At 45.4% G+C, this 23,830-nt stretch overlaps 1 protein-coding gene across 1 annotated transcript in view; it reads right to left on the bottom strand.

Moving 5' to 3' along the window:
* ANO2 (anoctamin 2) overlaps window positions 1-23,830 on the bottom strand; it is a 340,921-nt gene that overhangs the window by 132,354 nt on the left and 184,737 nt on the right. The window contains exon 14 of the mRNA XM_061124073.1: window positions 22,880-22,990. Coding sequence (XP_060980056.1) covers window positions 22,880-22,990 — 111 coding nt within the window. The remainder of the gene's footprint in view (window positions 1-22,879; window positions 22,991-23,830) is intronic.

Here is a 23,830-nt window from a genome sequence, read left to right on the forward strand (position 1 = left end):
CTGGTAGTTCAGAGAAGTCAAGTGCCTTCCCAAGGCGACCCAGTTAGGATGTGGCAGAAGCAGGTCTCCTGCAGTTTTCTCCAGACCTAACAAGTTCCCAAAAGATGCTCGATCACCTTTGTAGCACATTGGTCTGATGACCCAAAATCTGTGAGTCATCAGGACTTATCTTTGAAACATCTTTCAACACTCCTAGCCTTTCCAGCTTTCCACTGGTCTCTCCTTCCTTCCAGTGAAGGCATATATGGAATACATACTATTTGATGCTGATAAGCTGGCTTGTGTTCATTATGTTCTAGATAATATTTATAGACAGACAAGACATCCCAATATCATCCTCCTCCATGTGTCCAATGCCATGTGAATGTCAAATTTATATCTCTGACCCGAACTTTGCTTCTGAGCTAACCATAGATCCAGCTACCTAAATAACTTCACCTGTATGTTATAGAAACACCTTGATTCAATAAGTCCAAAACTGAACTAGGATCTCTCCACCAACTATTTCTCCTCCAGTTCTCCCTATCTTAGCAAATAAAATCCTCACCTCCCAGCTGTTCACACAAGACACATGAATGGTTCTCATCCTTCATCCCAACCAAATCTGACATACTCAACCTGTTAAGTATCTTGAGTTGTATCTAGGCCTACTTCTTTGTCCTAGAAGATACTGTCATCACTGAATAAAATTATAATATAAAGTCATTTCCTTGTTGAAAGTCTGTCTTCCCCACAGACTTTAAGTTTCATGAAGGCAGTGATCATGTCTCTCGTCTACCTTTGCTTCCCCAGCTATTAGCACAATATCTGGTACACAGCAGGTGCTCAATAAATACTGAATAAATGATTTCACAAAATGATTTCACATTTTGCAAATCCCCTCTAGTTTGGCTCTTCCAAGAGCCTCCACAATTAACTAACTGTATGGTCACCCGTGAAGGTGGCAGGTTGCAGATCGTTCCCCAAATCCATTTTCCCATCTCATGGTATCAGAGGTCCTGGGCTTAACTGGGCCCATGGATGTCCAGAAGAAAAGATATACTCCCCAACCTCTCTCCCCATTTGGAGGGGCCCTTGTTTAAGTTCCAGCTAATAAAAGATGAGCAGAACTCAAACATGCAGCTCCTAGGTTGTGCCTTTAAGAGGGAAGAGGGTGCCTTTCCCGTCAAATGGTACTCCTCATCCTGAGTGTATCCTTTGTCACATTATTTTACATTTCGACTCCTTCCAAGTACTTATACCTCCTCACTATGAAAACCAGAAAGAGATAAGAAATAGTAAGGCTCAGATTCCATACAACCCAGGGTTTGGCAACCAACTAGAAGCCTCCAGGGGGCCTGGAACACCCCCCACGCCCACCCAGGATCCTTGCCCATGAGCTCACCCCAATTTCTTTATTCACTTACATGGTTCTGCACTCATATACAACCATATACAGTCCCTTTGAGCATCTCTTGATATGTTCTGAAGCAACACTTTAGAGCAAATAGACTGAGTCCATTGCCATCCACTGTCCTCCTTCCCTGTCTGCTCCATGCTATCAGTGTGATCTAACTGTGAGGAATTCTAGGGGTGCCCAAACCTCGATCAAGAGGCGAGGCAGCTGCAGTGCCCTTGGTGGTACCCAGAGTGCGTGCCCCAGCCTGAGGTCAAGAAGCATCTTAGGCTGGAGGTTATATGGGTCACAGATGAAACTGCAGAAAAGAAGGGTGGGGTGGGCTGAGGGTCTCAGGGGATCCAAAACAGTGTTGGGAATCAGAAAAACTGCCAAATGACAGTGGGAATGGAGCTCAAGAGCAGGAACACCTCTCATGCTGAGTATGCCGAGCTGGGCATCTGGGCTGGCAGATACCATGGAGGAGGAATAACCTCCAGGAGGTTGGTGGTAAGGCAGGGAGAGAAAGGAGGTGTTAAGAAGCGGGGAGAAGTTGGAAGTGATACTTGTGTGATTAGAAGTTTTCCTAAAGATGGGAAAGGGGCTTTCCTGGTGGCTCAATGGTAAAGAATTCGCCTGCCAATGAAAGAGACTCAGGTTTGATCCCTGGGTCAGGAAGATCCCCTGGAGAAGGAAAAGCAACCCACTCCAGTATTCTTGTCTGGGAAATCCCATAGACAGAGGAAACTGGCGGGCTACAGTCCATGGGGTCGCAAAAGAGTCGGACATGACTAAACAACAACAAAGATGGGAAGACCTCCACAAAAGCCTGAGAAAACAGACGCTTTGCTTCCAGGATGCCGGGCCAGTGGGTAACGGGTGATTGCAGGGGAGGACACGCCCAGCTCCTGTTGGCTACAGGGGCTCCTCCGAGATGCTAATGGTGTTGTCACTTCTGCAAATAGAAGGCAGCCTGGCACTCAGGACTCTTCTCCGTCAGGGACCAAGAGCAGAGATGACCTGGAACGCTTAAGCCTTTTGTAAATAGTTTACCCAGCATTACGAATACATTGCATTCTCCCTTTTCCAAATGAACAGTTGGATTTTATACGTTCTCTCATATAAACAGTCTTGTTAATGTGGGTCAGGAAAGGAGGCCTCAGAGAGAGACGACAGTCGTGAAACAGGAGCTAGAAGTCTCTTGCCAGATTCTTTTCACATCCACCTCACATAACCAAAAATGAAACCCTCTAAACCACAGAGGCCTCATGTTTCCAAAGGATGTGAGATAGTCAAAGACGACTGTACCTCTCCAGGCCTACAGAGAATATATAGCACATAGATGTTGCTACTCACTAAGTCATGTCCAACTCTTTTGCAACCTCATGGGCTGTAGCCTACCAGGCTCCTCCATCCATAAGATTTCCCAGACAAGAATACTAGAGTGGGTTGCCATTCCCTTCTCCAGGAGATCTTCCCAACCCAGAGATTGAGCCCGAGTCTCCTGCATTGGCAGGCAGATTCTTTACCACTGAGCCACCCGGGAAGCCCACGGCACATAGTAGGACCACTTTAATCACTTGTAGACTGATTAGCGAGTGGGATTTTGGGACTCAGAGGGCAAATTCTAACCACAAGCAGATAGAGAAAATCGGGAAGTCAAGAATTATGTTCTTATCCATCCTTTCTAAAGAAAAAAAATTAACTGAGGCTTAGAGTATAAAAGTTGCAGGTCTCATAAATGCAGGGCACTTCATTTACTGACCAAGTTCTGCAAATGAGCCCCTCCCATGAAAGCCAAGCTCTCATCTGAAATCTGGGGAATGCAGGCAGTGCCCAGACATGCTCAGAAACATTCAACTGCTCCCTCTCCGCCATTCGGTAACTTTTAAAAAATGTGCACGTAATCATCACACTCGAGACCATATACATTAGAAGGCAGGTGAACGAGTCTGGGCTTCTCCCCGTGATCTGTCATACTCCAAGGCCTTCCTCTGGGGATTGCTTGAACTCAATTAGCCTAAAATTGTACTTCTAACCCGAACCAAACTGCAGAAACAGGTTCCTTGAGCTGGATGGGCTTCCCAGAAGTTGTCCAAGTTTCTGCCTCTAAACCTGCCTGTATCAGCTTGAGCCAAAGCAAACGACCTACCGACAGCCTGTAGGTAGTTATTTCTTAATGCTTTTTAAAGATATTTTTGATGTGGACCATTTTTAAAGTCTTTATTGAATTTTTTTTTTTTTTTTTTTTTTACATGTTTTGACTTTTTGGCCTCCAGGCATGTGGGATCTCAGCTCCCTGACCAAGGATCAAACCCACTCCCTCTGCCTTGGAAGGCAAAGTCTTAACCACTGAAGCACCAGGGAATTCCCAGTAATTTCTTTTTTATTATTATTTTTACAATCTCGTGTTGGTTTCTGTCATACAACACGCATCAACCATAGTTATCCATTTAGCCTCTCCCTCCTGAGCCTTCCTCCCCTCCCCCTATCCCATCCCTCCAGGTCATCACATGGCACCAGACTGGGCCCCTTGTGCCATATAGCAACTTCTCACCAGCTATCCATCTTACACCTGACAGTGTATCTATGTTGATGCTACAGGGTCATGCTGGGATGCAGCCAGGCTAGGAGCCAAAGACACAAGATCCAAGAGAAGAGAAATCTCTGAGATTTCATCTTGAGAGGCAGGAATATCAATTAATGCTTATCAATGTCTCTGGGAAACTCCCTTCTAGGAGGGCATGTAGCAGATGCGACAGGGCTGCAGTGGATGGAACTGGGCTCCCAAACCATACATCCAGGTCCTAACCCCCAGAACTTGCGAATGGGACTTGGCTTGGAAAAAGGTCTTAGCAGATGAAACTAAGTTAAGGCTCTTGCAATAAGCTCATCCTTGGATTAGTGTGGGGACCTAAGTCCAATGACCAGTGTCCTTCTAAGAGACACACGCAGGGGAGAAGGGCAAATGAAGACACAGGCAGGGATTGGAGTGATGTGGCCACAAGCCCAGGACTGCCTGGTGCCACCGAAAGCTAGAAGAGGCAGGAAGGATTCTCCCCGAGATTCTTTGTGGGGAGTGTGGCCCTGCCAATACCTTTGTTTGGACTTCCGGCCTCTTGAACCAGGAGAAAATACACTTTGGCTGTTTTAAGCGCCACCCCCACCCCCCCACCCCTCAGGTTGTCCTCGTTTGGTACAGCGACCCTAAGATATGAATGGGGCTTGCCCAGTGTCTCAGCGGTAAAGGACCCACCTGCCAATGCAGGAGACCCAGGTTCAATCCCTGAGTCAGGAAGATCCTCTGGAGGAGGAAACAGCAACCCACTCCAGTATTCTTGCCTGGAGAATCCCATGGACAGAGGAGCCTGGAGGGCTACAGTCCATGGGGTGCAAAGAGTCAGACACAACTGAGCGACTGCAACAACTACCAACCACCAAGCCTCCTGGTTGAGACAGCTGAGTCTTTCAAAACTGGTGTCAATGACCAAGAGGAAAACATATGCATTTATTTTGTTTTACTTTTTTACTTATGTTTGTAACCCAAAGATATAGGTACTAAATAAACATTGGTGTTTAAAGGTCTCTTTGGGCCTCAAAGCACTTTAACATTCCTTGCAGAAAGCAAGGCACCGGTCCCATTTGGGGCATCTCTGGCAGGCGGTTAAGGGGATGTTCGATCCCTGGGCCCCGAGCGCCAACGTTAAAACCAATGCGATGACAACGCATGAAACAAACAGCCGAAGGGGCCAGTGCAAAAAGGCAGGGTTTACGGAGTTTCCTGGAAGAAAGATGGAAGATGACCCACAGGGGCTCTGGGGGGACGGGATCCTGGCTTGTTTATAGAACTGTTGTTCCCACCTTCCCTCTGGGTGACTCACGCTAAAGCAGTCCAACCACCTTCCAGATTTCAAACTGCCAAACTCCTCTGCTGGATCCGAAACAAGGGTGATCAGACTGAATCGTTCTTCCACCATCCATGATACAGGCTGAAAAAGCCTGGGGGCTGGCCACCCCCCACCACCACAACCCTTCTTATCAGGGCTCAGCGGACTCAGAGACACGGGTCTCGTTTTCCCAGGGACCCATCTCAGGCCCTCTGTCTGTCTGCCAGCTCCCAGCTTCTGCCAGAGACAGGAGACCGGGGGAGAGATGCTAAAGCCAGAAGTAATGAGATCTCATATTGGGATGTGGCCCACAGCCTGCTGACTTTGAGGGACCTCCCTGCTTCTCGCAGGCTCGCCAAAGTTCTGGTCCTTTCTCTTCCCTTCCCCACGCAGTGCCTTATCCGGCACTCTACTGGATCACGCCAGAGTGACCCTGGATGGGTGAAGGCTTAAAAAACACAGCATCATTTTAGCCAAGTTCACACCAATCCCCAACCTCTGCTCATGTGTCCAAAGCTCTGAGTCCAAAGGGAAGTCAAAAAGGAACCTCAGACAAGGGCTCGCTCCACATCTTGCTGCTCAAACCTGTCCTTAGGAAAGGACAGAAAAAGCAAGGGGACTGACTCCAGGCCCTCCAAGCAAAGCTGAGGCCATGGCAGCTGGGGGTCCCAGGCCCGAGAAACAACTGCCAGCCCCCAGGGCTGGCCAGCTTGGTGCTACTGCCAGCTTTGGTTCTACCTGGGCCTCCAGAGACCTAGAAATATCCCCCCAAATCCATTTATAGGATAAAAACTAAAATATATGGAGAATGGGGTTATTTTTTTTTCTTTCTTTCTGTTTTCCATGTCTTTTTTTTTTTTTTTTTGGTGGCCATACCTCTCAGCTTGTGGGATCTTAGATCCTCACCCAGGGATTGAACCCAGGCCCTCTGCAGTGGAAGCACAGAGTCCTAATCACTGTGCTGCCAGGGAATTCCCAAGAGTGGGGTTATAATATTGTGTTCCCTGGTATCCATGTATGTATGCATGTATGTGCTCAGCCATGTCTGACTCTTTGCAACTCTATGGACTGCCATCCATCAGGCTCCTCTGTTCATGGAATTTTGCAAGCAAGAATAACTGGAGTGCGGTGCCATTTTCCACTCCAGTGTATCTTCCCAACCCAGGGATCAAACCCACGTCTCTTATGTCTCCTGCATTGGCAGGTAGAGTCTTTACCACTAGCACCACTTGGGCAGCCCTCTGTTATGCTTGAGTGGCACCTATGGTCCTTCCTCCTTCTCCTCCGTCCCCTCCTTTCCCTTCTTCTAGTCTAATGAGATCGATTTACTTTAATTCTGAATAAGAATTTACGTTTTTCAAGTTTCAAAGGAGCCCAGTTGAGGAAGATGGCAGCATGAAGTCTCAAGAAGCCACTCTCCTACACTACGTGTGGTTGGAAACACAAAGATAGGGGAGACACCAGAGACGGTCCACACCCAAAGAGCCCTGTCAGATCAGTGTGGGGCCTAATACTGCATCTCTGTGAGTCACTGAGAGGGTGTGAAAGTCCACCCTCAATATCACAGGGAGACACCGTGACAGTTGATGGAAATGAAAAATGGCACAAAAGTGAAGAATATTGTGCTAAAGTATTTACCAAGTGCTCTTCTGTGGATCAACAGTATTTTCCATAGGTCAATGATGCTTGTATGTACATATTAGAAAGTTGGAAGAAAAAAAAAATTGTCATCTCACAAGAAGAAAACCTTTCCCTTTCTCGGAAGTCAGAGTGACCCTACTTGCCCTCTAAATTGCTTCCAGAAGTTCAAGTTATCAAAAGGAGTTTCATGCTTTTTTTTTTTTGGTGGATCATTTACCAACCGGGACACATTTCCTCTCGGAGTTAAAACCATAGCTTACAATTTGTCTCACTGATTCTCCTGCCAAAACCTGGCCTTAGTTCAACTGATGAAATATCTTCATTGCATAAGCCACTCATGATCCATCCATTGCTCCAGAATCATTTTTCCACCTTAGCGTTAGGGTCAGAATACGTGACCAGCTCCAGTGTTTGATAGAATGAACACCCATCCATTCCCAGCATGTGAGGAACGGCTCCCTGAACAGAACCAGACCCCAGAGCCTACGCTCCAGAACATTTGCTCTCCCCACCACACATGTAAGAAGAACAGAGGCTTCCTGCTCTCCCAGAGGGGTACCTGATTGATGGGTGAGTTCTAGGATGTGAATTAAGTGACCTTCTCCAGCCTCATGCACCGTGAATGACCGAGCAGTTTTACGATAAAACTGCTTCTATGGTCATGTGCCAAGGGCAGCATCTATATTGCTCCCTCAGCCAGCACTAAAGCAAGTGCAATTAGGAACCCGGGAGCAAAGATCCTGAACTTCCAGTAACATCTCTTACTGACAGAGCCTGCCTGAAATAACCCCAACCCTCCTCCTCCTGAAATAATGAGCACAAGTATGCCCATCATATGCTCAACCACAGGGTAAAGACTTAGGAAATCTTTAATATATTCATATGATGTATTAATTCTAATAACTCAAATTTCAGGGGAAAATTATAAGTGTGTTTATCCTATGTTAATTACAGTGTAAGGAAGGGCTAGGGCTTCCCAGGTCTCGCAGCGGTAAAGAATCTACCTGCCAATGAAGGAGACTCTGGAAACATGGGTTTGATCCCTGGGTCAGGAAGATCCCCTAGAGTACAAAATGGCAACCTGCTCCAGTATCCTTGCCTGGAAATCCTATGGACAGGAGAGCTTGGCAGGCTACAGTCCATGGGGTCGCAGAGAGTTAGACACGACTGAGCATAGTACAGTGGCAAGGAAGGGCTAAGAAAACTGCAATGCATCCGTATAATGAAATCTATGCTCAGAACAGTATTTAACAAGGTTGAGACTTGTTCTCAGACCAAGTGACAAGAATAACACAAAATTAAATATACAGCCTGTATTTTTTTCAACCATGTGACAATACATATTAAAAGGAGGTTATAAAAGTTTTTCTGGGAGATGAAAAATTGGATGAGTTGTTTATATTCTTTATACCCTCCTTCTTCGACTGTCTACATTTAGCATATACTACTTGTATACACTGAGAAAATAAAAGTTACTTAATTTGACCAAGACATGGTTTGAGGGGGCTGGTGATGAAAGCACTGGAGGAGGAGGTGCTGAGGTGGAAGGTGACCAGGCATCCCTAGAGTTACCATGCTCACTGCTGACCCCCGGCCCCCAGTCACGACACTTCAGGCACTGGGGGGCTGGAAGGGTCCAGAGTGGTCTCCGACTCCACCCAGGACCCTACAGTCCAAACCCTCTGGTTCTGAGTGAGATCTTTCATGACTCACTACAGGCCGCTGGGCTGGTCACTTGCCTTAAAATAATCCAGCTGGCAAAGCACACAGCGTGGTCGGGAGGATTAATTCATTCATGTTTATAGACAAGCTCTCTGAGATTCCTGGATGGGAGTTGCCCCACGCTAAGTAGTGTGAATATTCGGCTGAGTAGATTTCCAGGGCAAGCTTCCCACCGCAAATTCTCTAAACTTGATGCAGATGCCCAAATTCAGAGTGAAATTTATGGAAATTGGCCGATAGACCGCACACCATAATAATAAAAATGAATCGGAGGTCAGCTGTCTACAGTGAACTGAATACCGCCATATCTGGCCTTCCTGGGGGACCAGGAGGTTGGATCGAATGGGTCAGTGTTGGGCAAACTCTGGGCCACTGATGAGCAGGATGTCTTGGCCCTGGGTGGGTATTAACCCTTCCAGGGTTATGTACTATGACTATACCATAGGGATGCAAATGGTCAAAATGTGCTGTGGAAATCCTTAGTACACGCCTACTGGCCCCAGACCCAGTAAAAGTAAAATCATGATGCAGAAAAACCTAGATGTGGCATTGCTGGGAAAGCATGCGTATTTTTGAAGAAAATTCACAGCAGCGGCTCCCAGATGAGGAACTGACTTTGGACAACCTGTGGGTGAGGAATGACTCGTAGGATGACCTGGCCCTTCGCAAAAGCCAGCACTTAGTCCAAGCTGCTGCTGTGGCCAGCTTCCAACACTGGGAAAGACGCTGATCACTGTGAGGACCATGAGGTAGCTGCAAGGAGGCCTAGAGGCCTGGGATACTCTTCTTCCTTCTCCCACCTCCTCCCAGTTGGAGGACAGATACTGTTTATTTGTCAGAGAAAACGGAAAGCCGAAGTTAGCCCAGAAGATACGGAACTGCATTTCAGAGGCTCTCTTCTGACCACACCTTTGGGATTTCAGCTGAAAGCCCAGAAATGAAAAAGGCCCAAAGGGAGGTGGTTCAGGGCCCCTCCCTTCAAAGAAGTTTGTTTTGCAGAGATTACAGGGATGGAAGGATAGTGAAGTTGTGGGTCACCTCCCTCCCCACGTCACTCTGCGCCAGGCCCCTCAAAGACAGCATAAGCCGTCCAGATAAAATTAGCACCGTTTGCTTATCACTCCCACAAAAGGACCTATTTCCTTTGGCCTCTGAGTTGGCACCTTCACTGACTCCATTCCAATGTACATTTCACCTTGAACTCCAGATCCGGCCTGCTAGGGATTTGTTTTTGTTAAGTTGCTAAGTCGTGCCCGACTCTTTCTGTGACCCACCCCATGTGCAGGAACACACCAGGCTTCCCTGTCCTCCACTATCTCACGGAGTTTGCTCAAATTCATGAGTCAGTGATGCTATCTAAACAACTCATCCTCTGTCGCCCCCTTCTCCTTTTGCTTTCAATCTTTTCCAGCATCAGAGTCTTTTCCAATGAGTCAGTTCTTTGCATCAGGTAGCTAAAGTAGTGGGATGTCATTCTCACAGCAAGTAGTAGCCTATGAATACTAAGTACACCTATTGATCTGACCTTAGATGTTTTTTTAAAAAATAGAAATACAGACTACTATGTTCTTGGGCACATTATGGATTAAGTCAGATAACAAGTGACCCCAACTCAAAACTGGTAACCAAGGGAAGTGAGAACTAGCATCAGCTTTGCTCTGAACTTTCTGCACAATCAGTTCTGAAAATCTCAGTTGGGCTGCCCCATCTGAAATCATGTGGACATGTTTCTTCCCAGGAAGTTAGGAGAATGAATGAGGTATTGAACTGAAAGCATGAGGAGTTCTCAGGGTGGGGGGAGAAGGGGGCAAGGTTAGCATCTATTCAGATTGCTCTTTCTAATAATTGTTGACATTTTGTTTTGTCAAGCAGATAAAAGCCAACATGTCCAAATGGCAATAACTTGGGAGAGAAAAAAAAAAAAAAAATGCAGCATGCTCCAGGTTCTAAAACATGTCCTTCAACATGTGAGGAGATCTACCTCACTGACACAGAGTGAAAACCTAACCTTGGCCAGCCTAAGGAAGAAGGAAACAGACAAAAGGGTGCTTTCTAGACGTGAAGCTTCCTGAGCAGATCAAAAGCACAGTGAGACGCCACTCACACTGACCTCCGTGGGGCTTCGTTACCTGTTCAGCTTGTCAGCAACCCTGAAACCTTTCGAATTAACTTTCCCTGAATGATACACCCTCTACTGAATTCCTGGGCTTCTGATTTTCTGACTGGATCTTATCTGAGGCACTTTAGGACCTAGAACCCTGATACTGCGGCGTCTGCTCCAAGTTTCTCTGAGCCTTACTATGGACTAGAGAGGTCCAACTTCAACTGCCAGCCTCTAGAGTGCTTTGTCTGAAGGCTTTTTTTGGTGGCCCTAGCCTTTTCTGCTCATGTGCATGTTCAAAGCAGGCCAGAAGTGCAGGGGAATTTACATGTGTGTGTGTGCACGCACACACACACGGAGCATCCCTCAGCGGTGACTGATGGAACAAGCAGATCCCCAGCTTCTCATCCCTCAGTCAGTAGAACTATAAAGCGCAGGTTCCAGACCAGCTCCCAGAATTTCCCAGCTGAATGATGCATTAGCTGCCCAGAGTGGTAAGTAACTTGGCTGATGCTGTGCCCTTTGTTGGGGGTCTTTTCTCCTCTGTCACTGTCCCACCCTGCTACCTGGGTCTTCCCACTCCCAAATAAGTTTTGCATGTGAATCACTGTCTCAGGATCTGTATCTGAAGAAACCTAAAGAAAGGGCCATTTTTCTCCTAAGTTCCTTTATCTTCGTGAAAGTTAAGAAAGTAACATCTAGAAGACCACTGAATCTGCTGGGCGATGGGGCAGGTGCTGTGTGGAGGCCCCTGCTAGCCAGCTGGAGCCTGGCTGCCAGGCCTGGGTGGTGGAGAGAGAGGCAGACCCCTTCGACCTCACCAGCTCATGAGATCGTTGCAGCAAGAGCACAATCTGGAAGCCACTCCACCCACCAAAGAGCCCTCCCACCCATTTTCTCTGAAAGCTTCTTTCTGGAACGCCTTGTCAAAGATTCGCAAAGGAGTCAAGACACCCTTGACTCTGGAAGAATTTATTAAACCGACACTTTTGATTTTTCTGGCACACGAAGGGAGAGAGAGCGAAGGAACCTGACGGGCTTGTGTGCGCTTCCAGTGAATTCTAGGGACGTGAAATAATGACCTTGGCCCGGGCAGCAGAAGACAAATTTAATTTAAGTGCTTCAGGCCGTATATGGAAAAATCATTTAGATGAAAAAAGAAAACTCCAAACTGCAAGTCACTCGTGGCAAACATCACACATCCCAGCGGTATGCGCTGGCCCCCGTGAGTGACTCTGCTGTTCCAGCGCTCCCCAGCCTTGCACATATTTGGGCCTTGTGTTTTCCATGAAGGTCTGGTCTGAAATACCATCGTGACTGTGCCCAGCCTTAGCTCTGAGGCAGACCCACTGCTCCTCCCCACCCCCTGACCCGGCCCCCACTGCGCCCTCATTTCCCAGGCGGCCTGTCTCTCTGCTGCTTCTTCTCCATAACCCAGGCCTCGGCACTCTCCTTATTTGTAACATCTTAATATAGATGCAAGCCAGCAGAAATGTATACACAGAGCAGAGACAAAGTCTTACTGCAGCCAGGGACTTCTGCTGTCAGTTGAAGGGGGCCAGAGCCCCCTGCATCCGATGGCCCAGGCCACCTGAGGAGTGTCTTGCTGAGATGGATAATTCACAGGCTCCACGAAGTGAGATGTTTATGAGCATGTTCTATGCTCCTCTGGCACACCGATCCATGAAGCCCAAGCCACCCAGAGACTGCTAAGTACAGCAAAGTCTTCCGGATAAGGAGTTGTTGGGTTTACCTTTAAATCTCATGGATTTTAAAGGCTGTCCAGTCAGAAACCGTCAGGCCCCTCCAAACCCAACCCACCACCTATACAGAAATACACACACAGGCACCTACATACACACATATACACAGAGACAGATAGGAACAGAGTGAGACAGAGAGAGAGAAATAGAGACACAGAGGGAAGATGCTGGGGTGTAGCCCCTCCGTGGCCCAGGAGAGGAGTAGGTGGGGAGCCCAGAAACAAGCCTGGAAGAAGCCAGCCTGCCCGGCATGACCTTTGCATATACTTTGTCACCGACTGCTGCCCCCCAGATAAATCCTTGCTTCCTTGAAATTCACCATTTATCTTTTCATGGGCGTCCCTGGTGGCTCAGTGGTAAAGAATTCACCTGCCAATGCAGGGGAACGTGGGTTTGAGCCCTGATCCGGGAAGATCTCCTGGAGAAGGAGACAGCAACCCACTCCAGTATTCTTGCTTAAGAAATTCCATGGACAGAGGAGCCTGGTGGGCTACAGCCCATGGGGTTGCAGAGAGCCGGACATGACTGCACGCACACACTTAGTTATCTGTTTAAAACCCTCCACCCTCGGTCACGTCCTCTACTCTCAAGCCTCTGTGGACGGGAAGCCCTTACCCACAAAGGTCCCCAAAAGTTCTCAGTTCCCTGAACCTTTCACAGCTCCATCATGTTTATAGGATGCTCTGCGACTGGAAAAAAAAGACTTAAAGGTTACACTTAATGAGGATTTAAGTCCCTTTAACTTAATTAGTATTTCTGTCCTAACAGCCTAGTAGCCATTTAGGAAAAAATACACAATAATTGAAAGAAAAACATTTTTATTTCATCCTTCACCCTAATTATTTGCTAAAAGGATGCATCTACCTATGGGACACCAGGCTCCTCCCTGCCAGGAATCCTGTTGGTCCTGACACTTGCAGCTTCTGTTTCACAATAAATCTGTGCTGAAGCTCTGCTGCCGTCACAGCAGACCCAGCTTCTCAAAGACCTGGTGATACTGACCGGCATGTCTTTTGGTTTAGCACTGATCCTGCTGGGGTAGTGGCCCCGCTAGTGTCTGACAGATCCCAGGTATTGTTGGGCCGCCCTCAAAGATGTTTAAAAACGCCATGACTTCTGTGTGTTCCCTGTGGCATCCTGGGGTGCCCTGGGGAGCACAGTTTGGAAAACATAGTCTTCCTGTCTTAAGAAACTTTCTTGACGTAATGAGAAAACTGGTTCATGGCTCTCTCCTGAGACAGAGACAGAGAGAGAGTGTGTGTGTGTGAATGTGTGTGTGTGTGCGTGCATGTGTGCAATTAAATTGGTATTTCCAGAAACAGCCTGGGTTCCAGCCTCACCTCAGCTCCTTGCTATGTGACACTTCAGCCAACTGAGCCCCTTTCTGTTCCCAGAGTTTCCCTTCGCCAACCAGGAACCTCCATTTTTTTCTTTTTTTAGGTGACAATACAAAATATTTATTTTCAGCAAAAAAAAAAATATATATATATATATATATATATATACACACAATGGTAAATATTGTTGACAAGGAAATGTATCTCATGAAGATTAACAATACTTAGCATTTTAATATTAATACCACATAAACTAGTTCAGTTTTAAAAGTTCTAATCCCATATACCCAACGAGGAATCTTCTTAATCCCTAAGACAAGCCTGGGAGAACTGTGGGAGAGGTATTATTATGATTTTTTTGACCCGCCAACAGTCATTCGATATCTAGTGCCTTCAAAAGAGAGCCCAGGGGAACTCCATTCCACAGGACTTTCTGGTAGACGCCTCTGGCCCTGAGGGAGAGCCCAGATGGGACCCCAGCTCTGACTACTGCCGGCTTCCTCCTGCTGTCATCCCAGCCTCCCAGCCCAGGCCTTCAACAATGCATAATTTATTCCACATGTTTGTTTGTTGCGCCTGCCAGAGGCATCTGCCGTAAATGTTTCAATACTTCAACTTTAGATGAGTTTTCTTTTGAAATAATTGTCCCCAGGGTGGTGCGCTGAGCAGTAAATTAACACCCGTCCATCCATAGGCCTCCTCTTGGCGACTATTCCCCATAAAACATTCATTAAATGTCAGCGTTGCAGGCAGTGCCAGGCCGCGGCGAGCCAGGTACCCACACCCACCTTGGATAAACAGTTGGGTGACGACAAGTCCTGCGAGGTAAACTCCTGGGATGAGTTCAATGGGGTTTTAAGATTCTCCTAGGGACAGGTTTGTAGCAGACTTTCACCACCTACCGTGCCATTTCCCCAGCTTGCCACATGCTCCCTGCTCCTTGACACAGAAATATTACATGTTTTTCCTTCCTCATGGAAGCCTTCAGGTCTGACCCCACCTGAGTCACTCTCATGGCACTGTCTCACACACACACAGACACACACTCACAGGTGCTCACACCACAGCCCACCCTCCCTGCTCACATGAATGTCTTCAACGGCCCGGGAACTGTCAGAGTCCCCGATGACTTGCGGATTCTTGCCTTAATGTCAGTGGTCAGAATTCTCATGCTTTCTGCCGAATTTTTATTTCTAGTCCCAACAGCCTCTCAACTCCCCAATAAGAGGACTTGGCTTAAGTGACCGATTAGTGGCTAGTAGGTCCCAAAGTGATGCCAACTTATGACTGGACCTCTGGGCCTGTCCTGTGCCACTTGACCCTCGGACCTACCCTCCAATGTCCCCTTCCTCTGCTCGCTGTTGCCGGGTGCTGAGCCCTAATTATCTCCCGGAATAATCGATCACCTGATCTGCGGTTGTATTTGGCCAACAGGGGGCACTGGCAGTCGACTCAGAGGCAGGCGGGGGACATTGTCTTCCTCTATCTGCATCTCCAGGAAGGGCTGCACCTCCTGCAAGGTGCCAGCACCCGCAGGGTTTGGTGAGACCACCTCCTTCCTGGTCCTTCCAGCCCTAAGAGTGGGAGCAGTCCCCTCCTGTTGTTAACCTCTGCTCTGCCTCACCAGCCCCTGCTTGCCTCAATTTCCACTATTTCTAAAAGATCCGCAGAATCAGAGCTACAGTTTTTCCAATAGTCATGTACAGATGTGAGAGTTAGACCGTAAAGAAGGTTGAGCACCGAAGAACTGATGCTTTCGAACTGTGGTGCTGGAGAAGACTCTTGAGAGTCCCTTGGACGGTAGGAAATTAAACGAGGCAATCCTAAGGACTGGTGCTGAAGCTGAAGCTCCAATACTTTGGACCCCTGATGCAAAGAGCCAACTCACTGGAAAAGACCCTGATGCTGGGAAAGACTGAGGGCAGGAGGAGAAGAGGGCGACCGAGGATGAGATGGTTGGGTGGCATTACTGACTCAATAGACATGAGTTTGAGCAGACTCAAGGAGATAGTGAGGACAGGGAAGCCTGGCATGCTACAGTTCATGGGGTTGCAAAAAGCTGGACATGACTTAGGGACTGAACAACAACAGCTCCACCTTTATAATTAGTTCCTGGGATTATTTTCCCTCTCTTGAACTATGCAGCAGGCCTTCTGCTTTCTGATGGCATTCTCACTAGTAGGAAGTTTATTAGAGGAAAGAAGGCGGGACTGGGATGAGAAGGGTCAGGGGTGGGAGGCAGAGACCAGGACCACCCCCCAATCCCAGCAGCCACAGTATCTCGCCAGCTTTCTCAAGTTAGAGCTTTATCATCTCGTGTAAACAGAGAAAAATCTTGCCCTGGAGGGAAACTTGAGGAAAACTGCAAATCTGTCCAGGATAGACTATCCCAGAAAAGAGTCCAATAGTGCAAGAGAAAAAAAAAAAATGAAGCAAGCTTTTTATGAGAAGTTCCAGCTCCATATTCTTCCTGGGAAACACAATATATCTCTGAGTTTATAGTCATGAATCCTCTCCACTGTCGGTTGAACTTCTTGCTGAAAACGGAGCTAAGTCTACTCACTGTTGTCCTCAGTGGAAATATGGCATCAGCCCAGCAAAGCTGGCACAAAACCACAAAGGAAAAGCAAGGTCTCTGGTTGTCTTGTACTCATATTTCCAACAAACACCTCATTCCTTCCTGCCTTTAGAATAAGAAAGAACCTCAAGCATGATTCTTCAGGAATGTCTGAGGATCTGTTGAGAGCAAACGTTCTAAAGGCAGAGGAGCACAAGAATCAAAAGCATTGTTCTTTTATTCTCATTACTCCAGGAGCTAGGTCAAAAAAGATCCGGTACAATGAGGTATCAGCTCACACCAGTCAGAATGGCCATCATCAAAAAAAATCTACAACCAAACAATAAATGCTGAGAGGGTGTGGAGAGAAGGGAACCCTCCTACACTGTTGGTGACAATGGTAACTGATACAGCCACTGTGTAGAACAGTATTATGGTGGTTCCTTAAAAAAACTAAAAATAGAACTACTATAAGTGAAGTCACTCAGTCATGTCTGACCCTTTGTGACCCCATGGACTATAGCCTACCAGGCTCCTCTGTCCGGCCATGGGATTTTCCAGGCAATAGGACTGGAGTGGGTTGCCATTTCCTTCTCCAGGGGATCTTCCCGACCCAGGGATCGATCCCTGGTCTCTTGCTTTGTAGGCAGACGCTTTTACTGTTGAGCCACCAGGGAACTACTATATGACTCAGCAATTCCACTCCTGGGCATATATTCTGAGAAAAGCATAATTCAAAAAGACACATGCACCCCAATGCTCATTTTGGCACTATTTGCAATAGCTAGGACATGGAAGCAACCTAAATGTCTATCAACAGATGAATGGATAATGAAGATGTAGTATGTATAGACATCAGAATATTACTCAACTATTAAAAGGAATGAAATTGTGTCATTTGTAGAGATGTGGATGGACCTAGACATGGTCACACAGAGTGAAGTAAGTTGAGAAAAATAAATATCATATATTAATGCACATATGTGAAATCAAGAAAAATGATATAAATGAATCTATTTGTAGGGCAGGAGTAGAGAACAGATGGGGGAGAAGGAGACAGGGTGGGGAGTGGGATGAATTAGGAGACTGGGACTGACATGTATACACTACCATGTGTGAACAGCTGTAAAATAGACAGCTAGTGGGAAGCCACTGTATTGCAGAGGGAAGTCAGCTGGGTGCTCTGCAGTGACCTAGGTGGATGGGATGGAGGGTGGGTGGGATGGAGGATGGGAGGGAGGTCCAAGAGGGAAGGGATATATGTACACATATAGTTGATTCACTTCACTATATAGCAGAAACTAACACAACATTGTAAAGCAACTATATTTCAGTTTTTAAAAATAAGCGTTGTTCTTAAGTTAAACCATCTGGCCATATACAAGCTTTGAGCAATTTCCTTCTTTCTAGATAAATAAGCCTCAGTTTCCTCACATACAAAATTGGAAATAATGATGTCTTTGAGACTGAAATGAAATAAAACCCGTAAAGACTCGCACAGAGCAAGCACTCCATAAATATTACTTCTAAGCTCATCACTTTACCATCTTCACTATGCCCACACTCTTGAACATCATAACAGCAGATATTAAAATAGCCAAATTACCACCACCTAAAATGAGACAGTCTGCCCGCCACAGTTATGGGCTAATGATTGACATGATCTGTCATCAGCAGAAAAAAAGCAGAGGCTACAATCCAATCTCCCCACGTAACAGCTGAGGCAGAAGAGACTGCAGATGGGCTTGGCCACCTGGTGATATGTTGTGACTTCTCCTTAGGGAAGCCCATAGACAGAGTTAAAGAGCAGTGGGTCACAGTTAACAGCATACTTAATGGTGAAAGGCTAAGTTCCAAAACGAGACAAGGAAGTTGACTCTCATCACTACTACTCAACATTGTAAAAGAGATTCTTGTCAGGGCAATTATGGAGAAAAGAGGGGAGGGACAGAGGATGGAGAGAGAGACAAAATGTACCCAGCTTGGGAAAGAAAGAAGTAAAACTCTCTTCAAGATGACACGATCTTATAAATTGAAAATCCTAAGGAATCCACTAAAAACTACCAGAATTAATAAATGAGTTCCACAAAGTTGGGGGATATAAAATCAATATACAAAAATCAACTGCAGTCCTATATACTAGCAATGAACAATCCAAAATTGAAATTATTAAAACAATTACATTTGCAATTGCATGGAAAACAATAATACTATTGTAAACAAGTTTAACTAAAGATGTGTGAAAACTGTACCCTGAAAATATAAAATATTTTTGAAAGAAAGATCTAAATAAATGAAAAGATATACCATGTTCATAGATTAGAAGATTTAGCATTGTTAAAATGGTACTACAGCCTGAATTAATCTACATACTCAACTCAATCCCTATCAAAAATTCAATCTTGCTTTTTTAGAAGAAATTGACAAGCTGGTTTAATAACACTAATATGGAAATTCAAGACACCCAGAATTGTCAAAAATTTTGAAAAAGAAGCATAGAGTCACATTTCCAATTTCAAAACTTATTACACAGGTGCAATAATTAATTGAAATAATGTGGTATTGGCCTAAGGACAAATAGGTTAATGAGATGGAACTGAGTGTCCAGAAATAAATGAACTCTTACATTTACGGTCAATTGATTTTTGATGAGGGTATGAAGATAGTTCAATGGAGAAAATAGTCTTTTCAACAAATAGTGCCAGAAAAACTGAATATTCATGCAAAAAAATGAATTTGAACTCCTTACTTACATCATATACAAAAATTAATTCAAAGTGGATCATAAACCTAAATTTAAGAGCTAACACTGTAAAATTCTTAGAAGAATTGACAGTATATCTCTATGACACTGGATTAAGCAATGGTTTCTTAGATACAGCACAAAAGCACAAGTGACAAAGACAAAACCAGACAAATTGAACTACATCAAAAACTTTCATGCAGCAACTGAATCACTAACTAAATTTTTAAAAATCCACAGAAAGGGAGAAAATATTTATAAATCATAGTATTTGATAAGGGACTGGTATTCAAATCATGTAAATAACTCTTAATACAATAATAAAAAGAAAATTAACCCAACTTAAAAAATGGGCAATGAATGTGAATAGAAATTTTTCCAAAGAATACATAAAAATTGCAAATAAGCATTCAAGATGTTTAACATCATTAGTCATTAGAGAAATGCTAATTCAAACCACAAGGAAATACCGCTTCACACAAGTAGGATGGATAAAATAAAAAAGATGATAACAAGTGTTGGTAAGGATGTAGAGAATTAAGAGTCTTCATGCATTGCTGTTGGCATGTGAAATGGTGCAACCACTTTGAAAAATATCACAGCAGTCCTTCAAAATGTTAAACCAGAGTTACCATATGATCCAATAATCCTACCAAAAAATGTGAAAACATATATCCACACAAAACCTGGTACACAAATGTTCATAGCAGCATTGTTCATAACAGCCAAAAAGTGAAAAGCCATCTATATGTCCATCAACTGATGGCTGTATAAATAAAATTGGATATACCCAAAATATGGAATACTATTTAGCAATAAAAAATAAAAGAAGTACTAATATAGCTACAACATGGGTGAATAATGAAAATATTCTACTAAGTAAAAGAACAGAAATATCACATTTTGCATGATTTCATTTACACGTAAGTCCAGAATAGGCAAATGTGTTGAAACAGGAAGTAGAAAACTTGCTTCCCAGGGTATAGGGCTTCTTATTAAAATGATAAAAATACTTTAAACTTACATTGTGGGAATGACTGCACAAAACTGTGAACATACTGAAAACAACCGAACTGTTTAATTCAAATGGGTGAAGGTTATGGTCTGAGAATTATATTGCTATAAAGATGTTTTTAAAAAGGAACCTGACATCTTCAAAAAAAAAAAAAAAAACTTTCTAAGAAACAATAGGCCTTGGAGATAAGGCGGAGCTGAGTTTGACTACTAGCTCCCCCACAACTAGCTATGCGGTCTTCCATAATTTCCTCTACCATCTGAGCCTCGACAAATGGCAGGGTTTTTTTCTTTTTAAAAAAGTTTTTATTTTATGTTAGAGTATAGCGGATTAACAATATTGTGATATTTTCAGGTGGACAGTGAAAGAACTCAGCCATATATATCCTTATATCCATTCTCCCCCAGACTCCCCTCACACTGAGGCTGGCATATTACATTGAGCAGAATTCTCTGTGCTTATATAGTAAATCTTCAGTTATCCATTTTAAATATAGCAGTGTGTACATGTCCATCCCCAGCTCCCTAACTATCCCTTCCCTTCCTATCCTCCCCCAACCTCCAGCAATCATAAGTTCATTCTCAAAGTCTGTGAATCTGTTTCTGTTTTGTAAATAAGTTCAGACAAATGGTAGTTTTCAGCATTCAAGAAGAAGGAATATAAGGAGAGATGGAACACGCAACCTCAGGGTTACAAAGTAGGCAGAGCCAAGGTGAGCCTCTGGGATGAAAGAAGCACATCCAAAACCATCTCTAGACTTTGACTCTTGGTCCCTGTCCATTTCCCAGAAGCACATGCCTTTCCTAATTATCCCGCCCATGACATGCCCCGAGAGTCCTATTTTGCCGTGGGTATTGACCTCCACTCTTCCCGGAGGCTAGAGAAACATCGCTCCCATCAGACAGCAACATGTGCTTCTCTCTTCATCTCCCACCTCTGGCTAGACTTACAGCATGAACAGAAGCACACATCCGATAGTAACAGAACGGAGGGAACACAAGTAGGGTGCTGACAATCAAATTCCCGGCCATTTTTAGCTTACACTGCTCATTTGGAAAGGTCATTTCCCTTCCAGGGCCTATAAGGCATTAGAGGCTTTGAGCTTTGCATTCTCAACAGTGTAGTGAAAATAAATGTTGAATGCTGAAACATAAATGTATATATCATTCATAATGCATTCAGATGCTTTTCAATTATTCATGGTTCCTGAAAGTTATTTCACCTATCATGTATATATATCCAAGTAGTGCTTAAGTCAGAACCACAGTCTCAACGTACACAAATTCAGCTCCTCGGCATTCCCGTCTATGGAATTAAAATTAAATGAGTCAGTGGTCAATAAAAGTTACATGTGATTTCCATAAAATTACCCATTGTGTATCACCCTGGCTTGAGAAAGGGGGCTGCATGAGATTGCCAGAGTCGACAGGATACAATATGCTCGCTTTCTGATGAAGCTGGTGGTGACGATTACTCTTCCCTAAGAATGAACTCATTTTTCTCCCCAGATAATTGGTGGTCTTTGACTTACTGTTTTCTATGGAAAAATAATTCAGACAGGCCACCCCCTTTCTCTTCTAAGTCCTGTTTCTTTAAAAAAAAAAAAAAAAGAAAGAAAGAAAGCTAACATTCTGGGCTCAAAAACACCACATTCTTCTGTATTGGTGCTTGAATAAATTTGCATGTTAACATGAATGGTTCCAACTTAAAGAATGTAAAATTAAATAAAATTTGAATTCGAATCCAAAATGGAGAAAAGACACATGTAAAAACAACAGATTGTCTATCTCGTTGATTTTTTTCAGGAACCAGATTAGGAAAGACATAAACACACACACACACACACACACACACACTTGGTTTCAAAACAGCGTGGCATGCAGAGGAGACCGGCACTGCCAAGAGGAGTCTCCCCCAAACCCCCATCTCACAGGCACTGAGAGTATTTATGGATCACAGTGTAGATTATGAAGCCCTGTTGTGATGTCTGAATGCCACCCAAAAACTCAGAAAACGACTCACAAGCCATGTTCACCATCACCTCCCTACTTTAGAGGCCCATCCAGAGAAAATGAAATGTGAGGAATGGCGTATGAGCAGCTCAGGCAAACACAGGCTCGAGTGTGCCTCTGCCAGCCCTAAGAGCCATGTCTCAATTCATCCTTGAATTGCAGTTAGATGCCCAGACTGTCAGAGACAGGCCTGGGTTGGAATCCCTGACCCACACCCACCATTCACTGGCTGAGTGACCTCCGGTCAGTGTCTTAATCTGTGCACATAACTTTTTTCATTAGCTTTCATTTACAGAAAAATTGTGCCAGCTTCATAAATTTATTGCAAGAATAAAATGCGCTGAGAACAGTGTCTGGCCTGTATGAAGGACTTGGGAAGGGTTAGCTGTCACTGAGATGGTTGGTCTGGCAGTGGTTGCTATTGTTATTCACTGTATAGGTGATGAAGTCCAGAAGAACCAGGCCTGACATGGCTTCTTGCTTTTCCAACCGGGTCTCCCATTTCATCCAGACACTACCACCCAGGAAAGAGATAAATCAAGTTGTGGCAGAAGCCTGCTCCCCACGAGCTCTGCCCTCGGGACAGTGGAGGGATATTATCAAGCTTTCTTTCCATCCTGTCCCACCACTGTCCGCCCTTCTTGTCCACGAAGGCATTCCCAGTGAAATGACAACAGGATCTTAAGAAATAAACAGGATGGTGAGCACCAGGCGCTAGCATCTTACCTCATCCTCAGCCTCAGTCCCACTGGTTCCCAGTTTCTGGACCACTGACTTGTTGCTCTCCTTCAGCATTTTCTCGCGAACTTTCGTTTCATACTCAGGCCGGGAATGCTCCTAAAACCCAGAGTCAAAGAGTGGTTAGTACACAGGCAAGGGCAGCCTTGGCCTGCAGGGTAGAACCAGACACTACATGGACAGTGAGTCAGGACACAGGACCAGATGCTATGGGACGAGATCTGCCCCACCACTCACAACCACCACACGACACACAACTGCCACACTACACACAACTGCCATACCACAGGACCGCCAGACCACACACAACCACCACACCACACATAACCACCGCAACACATACAACCGCCACACTACACATGACCGCCACACCACACGCAACCACCACACCACACGACTACCATACCACACACAACCGCCATACCACACACAACCACCACACCACACATGACCACCACACTACACACGACCACCATACCACATGCAACCACCACACCACACACAACCACCGCACCACACAACCACCGCACCACACACAACCACCGCACCACACGCGACTGCCATGCCACACACAACCGCCATACCACACACAACCGCCACACTACACACAACCACTACACCACACATGACCACCACACCACACAACCGCCATACCACACACAACTGCCACACCACACACGACCACCACACTACACACGACCACCATACCACATGCGACCACCACACCACACATGACTGCCACACCACACACGACCACTTCACCACACACGACCGCCAAACCACACACAACCACCACACCAATCACAACCACCACACCACACACAACCACCATACTACTCACAACCACCACACCACACGACTGCCACACCACACACAACCACCACACCACACGCAACCACTCCACCACACACGACTGCCTCACCACATGCAACCACCCCA

The sequence above is a fragment of the Dama dama genome, chromosome 22 (assembly GCF_033118175.1).
Source record: "Dama dama isolate Ldn47 chromosome 22, ASM3311817v1, whole genome shotgun sequence".
Classification (NCBI taxonomy): Eukaryota; Metazoa; Chordata; class Mammalia; order Artiodactyla; family Cervidae; genus Dama; species Dama dama.